Below are 12,872 nucleotides of genomic sequence, written 5' to 3' on the forward strand. Positions count from 1 at the left end.
GAAAGCATATGAAGGTTTCCCAAAGTAATATGATTACTCAACCTATACAGGACCAAAGAAAATAAGCAATTATCTTCGAAGACAAATAATATCACTCTACTGATTGTTTATTTGAAATTTTTGAAGTACATTAACATGTGTTAGGATGATTAATGGTAAATGAAAACAAATGGAAAGAATTTAATTGTACACATAGTTATCTAAAATAAGTCACTTTTCTATTTTAACGTAAGTTATTCTATAATGACTTAGCTTCAAAGCATTTCCAGATGCAAAGACAAGTCCAGGTTAAGACAAGAGAAAAAAAATTCTCTAAGAGTTTTTTGGAATCAAGTTACATATTCAGTAGTTAGCAAAGTGACAAATGTTTATTGCTAATATATCTCTTCATAGGTTTAACCATTGAGAGCAATTTTCCATGTTTCAAACATAAAACTAACAAAGTTTGCTGGTGGAAAACTTTGAAGTTTCAGATATGTAATATATCATTTCTGAAAACAACTACATGGAGAAAAAAATACAGATTTATAAAGTCTTACAATTAAAGATACATTCATTTTGTTACTATATTTGATGTATAAATGTAGCAAATGAAAATGGATGTTATATATGTTATATATGCAGATGTAGATAGGTAGTTATTTGAGTATACGTACAAATTTTTACACTACACTTGAGAGTTTTCTTATCTAAATATTTGAAAAATGCCAATGCTGGACCCCATTAAAATTTTGCATATGAACTAGGAGCAGCAATAACTAATTTTCAATTATTTTTTAGGACTATTTACCTCTTGAATCCATATAAATGGAAGAAACTGGAATCATATCAGGAAAAAAACGGAGTTCGTAGGACATGAAGTCTTTGAAAATCACACCTACAAAGTTGTTGCTCTTAGAAAGACTGGATGCTAGCAATTCTTTTTCATTTGTATATTCTTCGGTAATTATGACTATAAAATATTATAACAATATAGTTAACTCACAATAGACCAAATTTACCATTATATTTGATAAATGTGTAATATTTTATAAACATTTGTTTTATGCTCTAGCTTCTTAGAAAATAGAGCCCTTCTAAAACATACTTAAAAAAGCCAAACAGTATAATTTTACACACACTATTTAACTGTTATTTAATTACATAAATTATGTCAGTGTAATAAATATTAGGATGGTAAGAGTATACACTTCATATGTGATATGTGCTGTTAGTTCACTGACCTATCTCCAAATAAATCGATACAAATAACTCCTTGATAAATGAGTGAATATCTTATTTTCAAGTATTTTTTAATTGTATTTTTTTCTATTACCATCTATCCCCCCATACCCTCTTCTACCTCCACCCACCTGCCTCCCCCTCCCCCGCCCTGTAATCACCATACTGTTGTCCATATCCATGAGTTCTTTTCTTTTTCCTTTTTTGCTGGATCCCTCCATCCCCTAAACGCCAGCCAAAGCCGCCCACCTACTCTATATGATTCTGTCCCTATTTTGCTTGTTAGTCAGTTTGTTCATCAGATTCCACATATGAGTGAAATCATATGGAACTTGTCTTTCTCTGACTGGCTTATCAAATATTTCTTCTTATGAAGAAAATTCCATAATCCTTCTCAGATACTAAATATGTAATTTAGTAACTATGATGTGACTCTTCTTTGAATAAAAATTGCCACTTAAACCCAATATTGCTTGTTTTTTTCTTGGAAGATATATAAAGAATATACCATAGTCATCATTCAGCTCCTTTCACATCAGCTAACCCTAATGTTCAAATATTTTCTTGAGATTTTATTTACAAGAAATCAGTTTTCAGTACAGAGCTTCAGAACATGTGGTGAAGTGGAAAGAACATAGGATTAGTATGTAACTTTATTATTTATTAGCTGTGTGAGCACAGGTAAACAATTCTCCAAACTTTAGTATCCTCATCCACAATATCTATCTAATCACACAAGGTTGTTAATATGAAATGTAGCCACAAATATGAAAATGCTTTGTCAATTACAAAGCATTACTTAAATGTTAATTATCGTGATTTTCCAGACTTTTAAGGTGGACATGCAACTCCAGGATTGATTTGGATGAGAAGGGTGTTTAGTTCAACATCCTCTCAAGTCATGCTACCATGCATTTATGTGTAACCCACTTTCGGATAGTTTGGTTGTTAAAAATACGTAACTTTTAAAAAACCTATAGCCCTAACTGGTGTAGCTCAGTGGACTGAGTGCCAGCCTGAGAACGAAAGTGTCACTGGTTTGATTCCTAGTGCAAGGCACATGCCTGGGTTACGGGGCAGGTCCCCAGCAAGGGGTGCATGAAATGCAATTGCACATTGGTGTTTCTCTCCCCTCTTTCTCCTTCTCTTCCCCTCCTTAAAAATAAATGTTTTTTTAAAAACCTATACATGTTTCTACTATTTTGGCATTGAAGTTGATATACGTTGACTTGAATTTCCTTGGTGTGTATGTTTTCTCCTACTTAGATTTACCAATGAATTCTCTTCTCAACATTTCTGATCAGATTTTGAGCTGGTATGCTAAATTCTTATTGCTATCCATGCTACTTGTGCTTAATATAATAAAACAACAAACATGTTATATACCAATAAGAAACATGTTTGGTAAAAAATATTAAGTAGCAATAAGCAAAAAAGAAATTGTGGGAAAAGTTATTTGACTCCTGAATTGTATAAACATCTTCTGTTCAATGATACACTATCCAATAATGTAACATATATCCAATAATAACATATACTACAAGTTAACTATATCTATCCTATATAAGACATGTTAATCTGTTATTTTCTACAATTGAGCATTTCATTAAATCAATCATCACAGTATGAACATTTCTGTCACTTTTTCCAGTTTCTGCCTCAGGTTCTCTCTCAGCCACGTTAGACACATTAGTACCTCACTGATTACACTGTTTTCTAACCCATTTCTTTGTGAAAAGTATGAAATGAGAAAAATAGACTTAGGTGCTTAGCAACAATCAGAGTCTCCAAAACTAAGTACTTCTTTGGTTTACATCATATACCTCCAGAAATAAGCATGGCAATCTGAAAAGGTCACTGCTTTATAATCTTAATCATATATTTCCAGCTTCTTTATTATATGAGACAAAATCAAAATGAAATGTTCCTTCAAATCTTTTATTCTGTATAAATATACTTATTTTAAAAACGGCTTAGTAGTATAAACTATTGAAACATAAAATTAGCCCTGGCTGGTGTGGCTTAGTGGATTGGGCGCCAGCCTGTGAATTGAAGGGTCGCTGGTTCAATTCCCAGTCAGGGCACATGTCTGGGTTGCAGGCCAGGTCCCCAGTAGCAGGGATGTGAGAAGCAACCACACACTGATGTTTCTCTCCCTCTGTCTCCCTCCCTTCCCCTCTCTCTAAAAATAAATAAAATATTTTTTTTAAAAAAATTAGCCTTGGCCAGTGTAGCTCACTTGGTGGGAACATCGTCCAGGAGACCAAAAGATCACAGGTTTGGGTCACAGGTTTGATTCCCAGTCAGGGCACATACCTAGATTGCAGGTTCAGTCCCCAGGTGGGGCACATGTGAGGGGCAACCAATCGATGTTTCTCTCCCTCCCTCTCTCTCCCCTTTCCTTCCCCTCTCTTTAAAATCAATAAGCATGTCCTCAGGTGAGGGTTAAATAAATAAATAAATAATGCTTCCTATTATCAAAAATGTAAAGTAAGGGTTTCACAAGAAAAATAAGGCAGAAGAATTAAATGATTTTAATAGTTTTATAAAACTATATTTTGGTGAAACTATACTATGCTCCAAGAATTAAAGATGTTATTTACTCAATAAAACAAGTGGAAAAATACTGCAGAGGCTTTCTGTAACAGATAAAATATGTATAGAAGCTCACGATACCATTAGAAAGATGATCAGTAGAAACCTTTTGCATGATGTTTCTTGTAGTATTAGTCACTGGAGTATATCCAAGAATTAGATTAGAGAGAACGGATTTGTCCATAGAGTTAAGTTCCATATCAGGCTCTTCTTCGTATTTCTTATTTGGATGCATCATGCTAATTAATATTAACCAAAACAAAAAAAATAGTGGAAATAGAATTTCCTATAATAAAGAAAACAAAATAATTATGAAATATAACAATGGCAACAAAATTAATGATTTTCATGCAAATAATATAACTAAGAAAAAAGCATGAGAAATTAGCACTTTTCTTAAGTACAAAAAGTAAAAGCAATTCTATCCTAAAAGAAATATTGTGTTGAACATCTCACCTAACCTAAAGACATATTACTTTTCCTTTACATTCAGTTTTACTGCAATATTGGGTTGCCCAAAAAGTTCGTTTGGTTTTTTCCATAAGATGGCTCCAGTACCACTTAGTTGTCTTTAACTTCATTTGAAGCAATTTGTTAGATTGTCTTGGGACAGCTGTCATATCAGTGTGTAGTTAACAAAAAGTATCGAAAATGGTGAATTTTTCTGTAGCCATTTTAATATTGAAGATGGGAGAAAATGTACTACATTTTTAGCACATTATGCTTAATTATTTCAAGAAGGGTAAAAACGCCAACTGAAACACAAAAAAAGATTTGTGCAGTGTATGGAGAAGGTGCTGTGACTGATCAAGAATGTGAAAAGTGGTTTGCAAAGTTTCGTGCTAGAGACTTCTTAGTGGACAATGGTCTATGGTTGTCGGGTAGACCTCCTGAAGTTGATAGCGATCAAATCGAGACATTTATTGAGAACAATCAACATTACACCACACAGGACATAGCTGACATGCTCAAAATACCAAATCAATAAACTTATTGGTGAAAATGAAAAACATTATCTTTTATTTTATGGAAAAAAATAAAGACTTTTTGGCTAACCCAGTATTTTAAAATTTAAATTACATAATAAAAAGACAAACCAATATGTAAACATAAATATAAAATACAATAAAATATAAAATAAATTCACTCATCTACTTTATTTAAAATAACTTACCAAACATGCCTAATAGAGACCACCATAAAAATGTCTTTAATTCTAAATTAAAACTCATGCTTTAATCATACCTAAGTAAATTGAACAGTCCACTTTTATAGGGATGAACTAGCTATTATTTCATCTTACTATTTAATTGTTCTGATTTCAGGAGAAGATAAACAATATATTTTCGTCCTTTAAAATTATTAATAACTGGTTAGCCGGTGTTCTTTCTTTTACCTTTTAAAGTAATGTATGTTTTAAAACATTACTTTAAACAAATATATGATATAATTTTAGTAATATTAGGTAATTCAATCCAGAGACCAAAAGATGGGAAACTATGGGGAAAAAACCTTGAAGTTTAATGTTCTACAACATTGTGAAGTTTATTTTTCATTTCATGCAACTTGAGAAATGCATGCCTAAAAATTCAAAATTAAGCACTAACATCAGAAATTAATTAAATTTAAGAATCATTAGAATTTTTAACATTTAGAAAACTGGTAATTTAGGTTCTTTGCTGTGGCTAACTTTTTTACTTCACAAGCAAATTACAAGAATCTAAAAATACAAAGTTATGATAAAAATGTATCCAGCAAAGTAAATATCTCTTAAAGATGGAAGCAAAATAAACTGCAATAAGACATAAGAAAAAAAACAAAACATTTAACTTACTTGGACACTACTTTTTTTAGTCCTGCATTTAATTAGGTAATTCTTCAGTAGGAGTGTTCTGGTCTGTCTCCAAACTCCCACCTCCCTAATTGCAGTAGCCATGTTTCCTGAACCAGGCTATTAAAGGGGGGAAGACTAAAAAAACATAAAAATAAAAATATAAAACAGAACCACACAATTAAGAACATGCCACTTTTAATGGCAAAACAGACAAATGTCTCAGTCTCAGGTTAGATGAAGTTAAGCATACTCCAGGCTGTGTCTCCTACCTGGACAGAAGGCACGTAATGGCGATCTGAAAGCCCTGGAAAGTAAACCGCAGCATGTGAAACAAGAGTGAACCAGAATTGTAACTACTCCCAACCAACAGTGAGCTTACACTTTTTCCCTGGAATGTAGTAGAAGCAAGCACCAGGGCACCAATCTTTTCTTCTTTTCTACTTTCTCTTGTGACCCTGTCCCCAAGTAATCCCATGACAGTAGTGCTAAACTGCACTAACGAAAGTTTACTGCAGCCAAAACTCTAAATGCTGGGGAACCTTTTTCTCCATTAAGTGGAGCTATGGTTCCAAAATGGTGGGGCCAAATTCGGTTTCCTTCTCTACCTCCCACCACAGGCCCCAGGATGCCGGGGATGTGGTGGCAGAAGTATGTATGTGTAACCCGATGATGCAAATAAACCATAGCGTTTTGGCTGGGGGATGGAAAAGAGGAAAGGGGCAGGGAGGGCAAATAAAAAGGAGCTTAGGAAAAAGAACAGTGAAGTTATCTATTAATTCCTGGACTGACCACTAAACGGGGTATACACGGATCTAATCCTATTCTGTGTACCAAAAACCTGAGGAACTGAACATGTCAGACCACTGCTCACATCCAGACCCATCACTGGCTGTCACACAGAGGACAGATCCAAACTGTACTGCAAAGCCTTCTGATTGAAATCCTATACCAACAAAGCTATAAGTCAAAGTCTTTAGGAATGTTCTTGCTACATGGTCTTAGCACTTATTTCTTACGATTATAATTCATTAATTCTTGCATTCCTTCATTCCATGAATGCCTACTACTTCATGTGCTTGCCCGTTCTTCAGGGGGCTGAGAGGATAAAAGAATGTTTCCAGACTTTATAGCATATAAAAATCACCTAAAAAATTTGTACAATCCACTTTACACATTTTCCCCTCAAGTCTGACAACAGTCAACAAATGTGAATTTTTAATAAACCAGATGGTTTTGATGTTGTTGGCACCTAGACCACATTTTGAGAACCAGAATCAAAGAGGCAGGTTATCAAGCAGGCTACTTTACATCCAAGTGACAGGTGCCATGAGAAATGTAGGCTGACAGAGCTGGGGTGGGCATGCAGATGGACTCCTTAGTTGGTGTGGAAGCAAGGGCTGGCTACTGAGAGGAAAGAATATTCAAGCAAGCACTGAAAGGTGAGTAGAATTTTACCGGCTCAAGATGTGGATTGAAGGCATTTTGGACAGAAAATAGTGTAGGCAAATGTTGGGAGTCAAGTCTCCCTCCCAACCCCAAGAAAATTCTCCAAAAGCCTAAACTGAACAATGTTTCCCACTCCAAATTCCTCTTCAGAAGTATTTGTGAGATTAATAAATAGGTGGATGAGTGAATAAATTATTAAACGTTTAATAGCCCGTGGATGTTAGCATACTTGGACTTCGGTGACATGCCAATAACAAGATACAAAATTAGCCAAGGAATGCCTGTCATCTCCACCAAAAATGATTTTAGTACTTGATGTAGCAAGAGCTAATAACTAAGTGATCCCCCTTACTTCAAGCACTTTCACATGTACCATGTGATGTGAAAAACAATTGTATTTGTTAATCAAAAAAAAAAAAGAAAAAGAAAAAAAGAAAACTGAAATTAGAGCCACAGCTCAGAGTGTGGGTAGAAACCTGCAACCTGAACCTAACGAGGCTGACAGCAGGCTAAAAGAAAATATCAACACTCTCTATAGGAATAAAACAAAACTCACAAGTTTCTTACAATTCAAAATTACTTGGCAAATGAAGCATGTGGAAAATATCAACTCTTTTAAGAAATGAAAATCAACAGAAGCCAATGCCAAGATTTAGGAATTATCTGACAAAAACTTTAAAGCAGCTATTAAAAAAGTGCTCCAGTAATTGGTGTTCAAAAGAATAAAAGGAAAAGGCAGTAAAGAATGCTTGGACTGTCCCACGTGTAACACTGCCTGGAAGTGAGAACAGAATCAAGCAGACAGTATCCAGAAGTTCGCTGATAATATAGTTCACGCAGCGCGTGGCAGAGTTGGAAATGGCGGAGAGGGCCACACGGTGAAGAGCAGGTTTTTGAGTGGACAACATATATAAGACCTTCTTTTTTGCAACATGTATTAGAAGATGATCCTTGAAAGTGCAAGTTCACAACTGAAATACAATAAAACATCTAATAGCTTTCTTTAACATATAATTTTTGGAAAACTTACAATATCTTATGTAGTTCTGACTCAAACTCTTACCAATGCAGTACCTTTAAAACTCTTTAACATGATTTAATTTTCTGAGTCATGTTTGCTCAGAAAATTTCTCCCCAAACTGTTTTTCAGCCTTTATTCCTCCTGCCATACATATGTATTGCAGATACTGTCCTTTACCCAATCCCAGATCTAAAATATGTGGAGAATTTGGGGGGAAGAGAATATAATTCTGATGGAGAACTATTTTTCTCTGAAGCTTTTGCTATTTTGTTTGCTTATAAGAAATATAACAGCTCATTTATCTATTTATTCAACAATATTTATTGAAACCAAAACTGTGGCCAGCACAGCATTAGGCCTGAGAGCTCAGTGATTATGGAATTTAGTCACTAGGTTTTGTGAGCAAAACCTACCTGAAAAGAGATGGAAGGGGTATGTAAAAAACAAAAACAAAAACTCTAACAAACCCAATGCTTAACAGGTAAAGAACAATGACAAAAACAGAGGAATAAGGGTATAAAATTTAAAAATTTTTTAAAAGTTACTTTGTACTGCTTCACAGTGTACCTGGGGAATGCATTAAGTTTGCTGTACAGCTTTAAATAATAATTAGGTAAGTTTTAAGCACCTAATATCATTAAAGAATTCATCAAATATGTAACTTTCCTAGGTGAGTGCTTTCCTAGATAAAATAATTCACACTAAATCTAATAAATTGCAAGAAAATTGAAAGCCCACTAAAGCCCATCTTCCTTTTGTAATATATTAATAATTGACTTGAAGACTAGAAGTTACATAACCCAAAATCTGGTATCAAAAATTCATTTATTAATTTATTAAAGAAATGTTGATTACTACACTAACATGTTATGAAAACATTTCACCGTTCTAAGCAATACAAAATGTACATGACCTTTAGAAATCATTGCTAGGGAAAAATCATTTGGAATGCATTAGTTTTATTTCTGAGACAAATGAATTCAGATTATAGCCTATAAAGAAATTCAGTCATCCTGATGTTCATAGCTTCTTGGTAAAAGATATGGTCAATCACCTGAGCAAGCCTCAAAGATCCTCAGAAAGACTGAAACTGTTCCCTATCTCCAACAGATGGCTGTTAGAGGTTACTTCTAGTCCACCTAAATAAAGCTGATTGTATCACTCTTTTGTTCCACGTCTTTGTCCAATAAACTATAACTGTAGTTAACAAATTGTATCAGCACTATTTATTTGTTTACATGTCTTAATCTTGAACTTGATCATGAGATCCTTGACAAAAAAAAAAAACCTCCAACAACAAAAAAAACTGCCTTATCTTTGCTCCTCTAACACCGATGGTAATATCACAACTAATATTGCCTTCCTGCAAATTATTTCATCAATACTTGCTGAGTGTCCTTATATATAGATCAAAGATCTGCACATTACAGTGGAGGAAGTGGTGGCTAAATCCAGCCTGTTTTGTACAGCATGAGTTATGAGTGTTGTGTCACATTTTTAATGTTTGGGGGAGGGGAGTCATCAAATAATTTCTGATATGCAAAAATTATATGAAATTCAAATTTCATGTCTATCAATATAGTGTTATTGGAACACAGACATGCTCATTCATTTCTTTATTGTCTATGATTGCTTTTGTGCTAAACAACAGAGTTAAATGACTGAAAGAGAGACTAGATGGTCTGCAAAACCTAAAATATTTATTATCTGGCTCTTTACAAAAATTCTACTGACCCCAGTTATGGATTAAAGGAATAAGAAAGAAGGAAAGTGGCAAGTTCATTTAACATTTACTGAGATACTCATGCACTAAACATAATGACAAAAAATAAGTTAGACACTGTCATTGATTGTACACATTGATAAAAATGTAATATAATGTGATCACTGTAACGGGAGGAAAAGAGCTTGAAAAAGATTGGAATGAAATTCCATGCAGAGAAAAAAATATGGAGGTTTTACTCCTAAAAGGGCTTAACTTGTATGAAGAACAAGGATACCTGCACTATGGCAGAAGCACAAGCAAAGTGAGTTAGGGCAAAAAGGTGCACTAGTATGCTCCAGATACAACTTTTTGGATACAACTTGTTTTACAACAGATGTGAAAACAGGTAATGGAAATGGTTTGTGAAATACCTAGCTTGCAGAATCAAATCAGACACTGTATTTTGTGCACCCATATTTAGCACCCCATTATTGGGCTTTTCATACCTCAGTGTGATTGTTTAATTGCTTAGCAATCATGTATTTCACTAGTCCATTCACTTGCCCAAACCCCCAAACCTCCAAAGCATCCACCTGCAGAATCACTGTCAGATTATGATCTGATTCCTACTTCACTCAGAAAACTGAAGCTATCAGAAATTTCCAAAATGCCCCACCTATCTACCGCTGTGTCTAATGTAATGTTACTAAACTGAAGACTGTTCATTAGACTTCTGAGCCATAAACAGTTAAATGGAATCTGTTATTAACTATACAGGGTGGGGCAAAAGTATGTGTACAGTTGTGAGTCCACGAAACTCAGTTTATTCTTGTATTATTATTGCATTATTTTCCATAGAACAACTGTATACCTATTTTTGCCCCATCAGGTACTTATATTTTCTTTTTGGAAGAAGAGGTTACGAACATGCTAGGCAGATGCCTTGAAAGAAATCCTGGCCACACTGGCTTCTCAACTAATGAAATAAAAGCACTATAAAATCAAGCCTTTTAACAGGGAATAAGTTATAACTGTTCTCTTCTCTACTATTTTAAAATTCACTGAAGATAGTGTAAATAATAAAACAGAATGCTGATTGTCAACATGTTTTAACCTAAATTTTATGACAGTATTTCTTGCTGAATGGGAAAGTAATAATGCAAGGGAACATGGTAAATTATCCGATATCTTTTCTTAATGGATCCTAAAAGCTTGTGCTTACAACTATTTTAATCCAATTAATTCACACACTAGTGAAGATTACCAATTTGTAGAATATTACAAAATTATTTTATAAGATCACCTCAATTAAACTCAAGGGCAGAGATTATAAATTGTACTCATTTTGGTACTCTTGGCACATAGTTTCATATCCGGAAAATAAGACATTCAAATAAACATGAAATGTACTAATAAATTTGTTTTTACCCTGAATGCAATATTCCCCTATTCTGCAAACCCTGTTTGAAGGCAAATACACTTAAACAGCACATCTTCAAAAATTAATGCTGTGTTTAATTTTAACCCGACTCCCCCAAGAGCCCTAATTAATGCTCTCTGGTCTGGAGTTTTCCCTAAAAACATGTAATCTCTCTCTTTGGGCAGACACAAAATATAAAGCATCAGAATTTAGAGTCTGCCATCCCTGGATTGAGACCTTGATAAGCGATTGAAGCTCTTTGCGGCTCATTTTCTCCATCTGCACAACGAGAATAACACCTCCAACCTCCCAGGACAGCCGTCATGATGAAATGAGTGAACACCGAGCCTGGCTCCCAGTCGGGAGTCCAACGTATACTTTTCTCCCCTTCTGCTCCTTCAGAACGTCCTTGATGGAAAGTAGACGTGATTGTCTTCATTCTTTAAGATTTATTTTAAAATGCACATCTAAACCTCGGGAGCCCAGGACAAACCCTCCTTGGGCTACTATCGCTTTAAACCGAGTTCAAGACCGCCAACCTGCCTAACTTTCATACATGCGGAAATATTTTCACGCGTGCAGCTTTTATTGGGGGTTTCGGAATCAGGGTATCTCCTCCCAAATCGTGCCACGAGACGTGCGCATTGTCACCTCACCCGACTCCCTTCAACACACACTGGTGAGGAGCACGAACCGCCCCCCCCCCCGCCACGAATAACTAATAAGCTCATTAGTGATCGGCTGCGGGCAGGGGAACTGACTATAGAACACCTGCCGTCTGCCACGACACCCTGAGGATGGACACCACCACGTCCAACCAGACGCAGCCTCGCGGTCTCTCTACGGCCGGTCCCGGGTCCTGGGTGCCGGACGGACCCCCTTCAGCACCCTCTGCATCCGCACACCACCGCCCTGGGAAAAGCAAACCGCATCCTTGACAGCGGCCGCGGCCAACCGCGGTTCCTGCGCGCTGGGATCGCTCCTCGGTGCCTGGGCTCGCGCACTCGGCCTCCGGCCGACGCCTCTGCCTCCACAACTCAGACCCCCGACCCTTCCCCCTCCCGCCGCCGCTCTCACGCCAGCCCTTCAACGGCCGCCTCCGGCCGCAAGGCTCGACCTCTTTATCCCCCGGGAGTGGTTTCCCCCACGGTGAGGCACAGACGCCGCTGCCCTCGGCGCCCCCCTCACCTCAGAGTCCAGGCCCGAGCAGCACCGAAGTCAGGCCTGGACGCGCTCAGTATGCGAGGAAAATACGTGAGGGTGCGGCCCCGCGGGCGCGCACGCGTTCCCCCTGCTGCACCCCGTGCGCCCCTAGAGCTGCAGGGTCGGCTGCGCTCCGAGAAAGAGGCGCTCGGCGTCGTAAGCAGGGCTCCGCCTCCGGCTGAACGCACCTGGGGGCGGGACTCTTAGAGGACCGGGCCGAGGACGCGCGCGCTTCCGCCGCTCCGCCTCGCGCGCCCAGGCGCAGGCTGGGAAGGCAGCGCGTCCGCGAGGGGCGTGCGCCTGGGGGCGGGGCTCCGAGGGGCGGGAGGAGCAGGGCGAGCGGAGACCTGCCTCGCGCGCGCCCGCTGCGCCGGGGAGCCCTGAGAGCGCCCGCGTCGTGTGACAGCTCTGTGGGGATCTCACCGCG

The 12,872-nt window shown here is 37.4% G+C and overlaps 1 protein-coding gene across 2 annotated transcripts in view; it reads right to left on the reverse strand.

Annotated features, from left to right (window-relative positions):
- Window positions 1–12,625, reverse strand: part of ABCA5 (ATP binding cassette subfamily A member 5) — a 68,075-nt gene extending 55,450 nt beyond the window's left edge. Inside the window, exons 1-5 of one of the 2 annotated variants that reach the window (XM_054573102.1) lie at window positions 12,431–12,625; window positions 5,920–5,954; window positions 5,651–5,767; window positions 3,898–4,102; window positions 791–952 (exon numbers count right to left, since the gene is read on the reverse strand). In XM_054573102.1, the coding sequence (XP_054429077.1) occupies window positions 791–952; window positions 3,898–4,102; window positions 5,651–5,752 (469 nt within the window). In that variant the 5' untranslated portion in view covers window positions 5,753–5,767; window positions 5,920–5,954; window positions 12,431–12,625. The remainder of the gene's footprint in view (window positions 1–790; window positions 953–3,897; window positions 4,103–5,650; window positions 5,768–5,919; window positions 5,955–12,430) is intronic. The other variant, XM_054573100.1, reaches the window with a different exon arrangement.
- Window positions 12,626–12,872: the final 247 nt, after the last annotated feature.

Source organism: Pteronotus mesoamericanus, unplaced genomic scaffold (genome assembly GCF_021234165.1).
Source record: "Pteronotus mesoamericanus isolate MK-2021 breed Mesoamerican mustached bat unplaced genomic scaffold, CSHL_Meso_final contig_246, whole genome shotgun sequence".
In the NCBI taxonomy this organism is placed as follows: domain Eukaryota; kingdom Metazoa; phylum Chordata; class Mammalia; order Chiroptera; family Mormoopidae; genus Pteronotus; species Pteronotus mesoamericanus.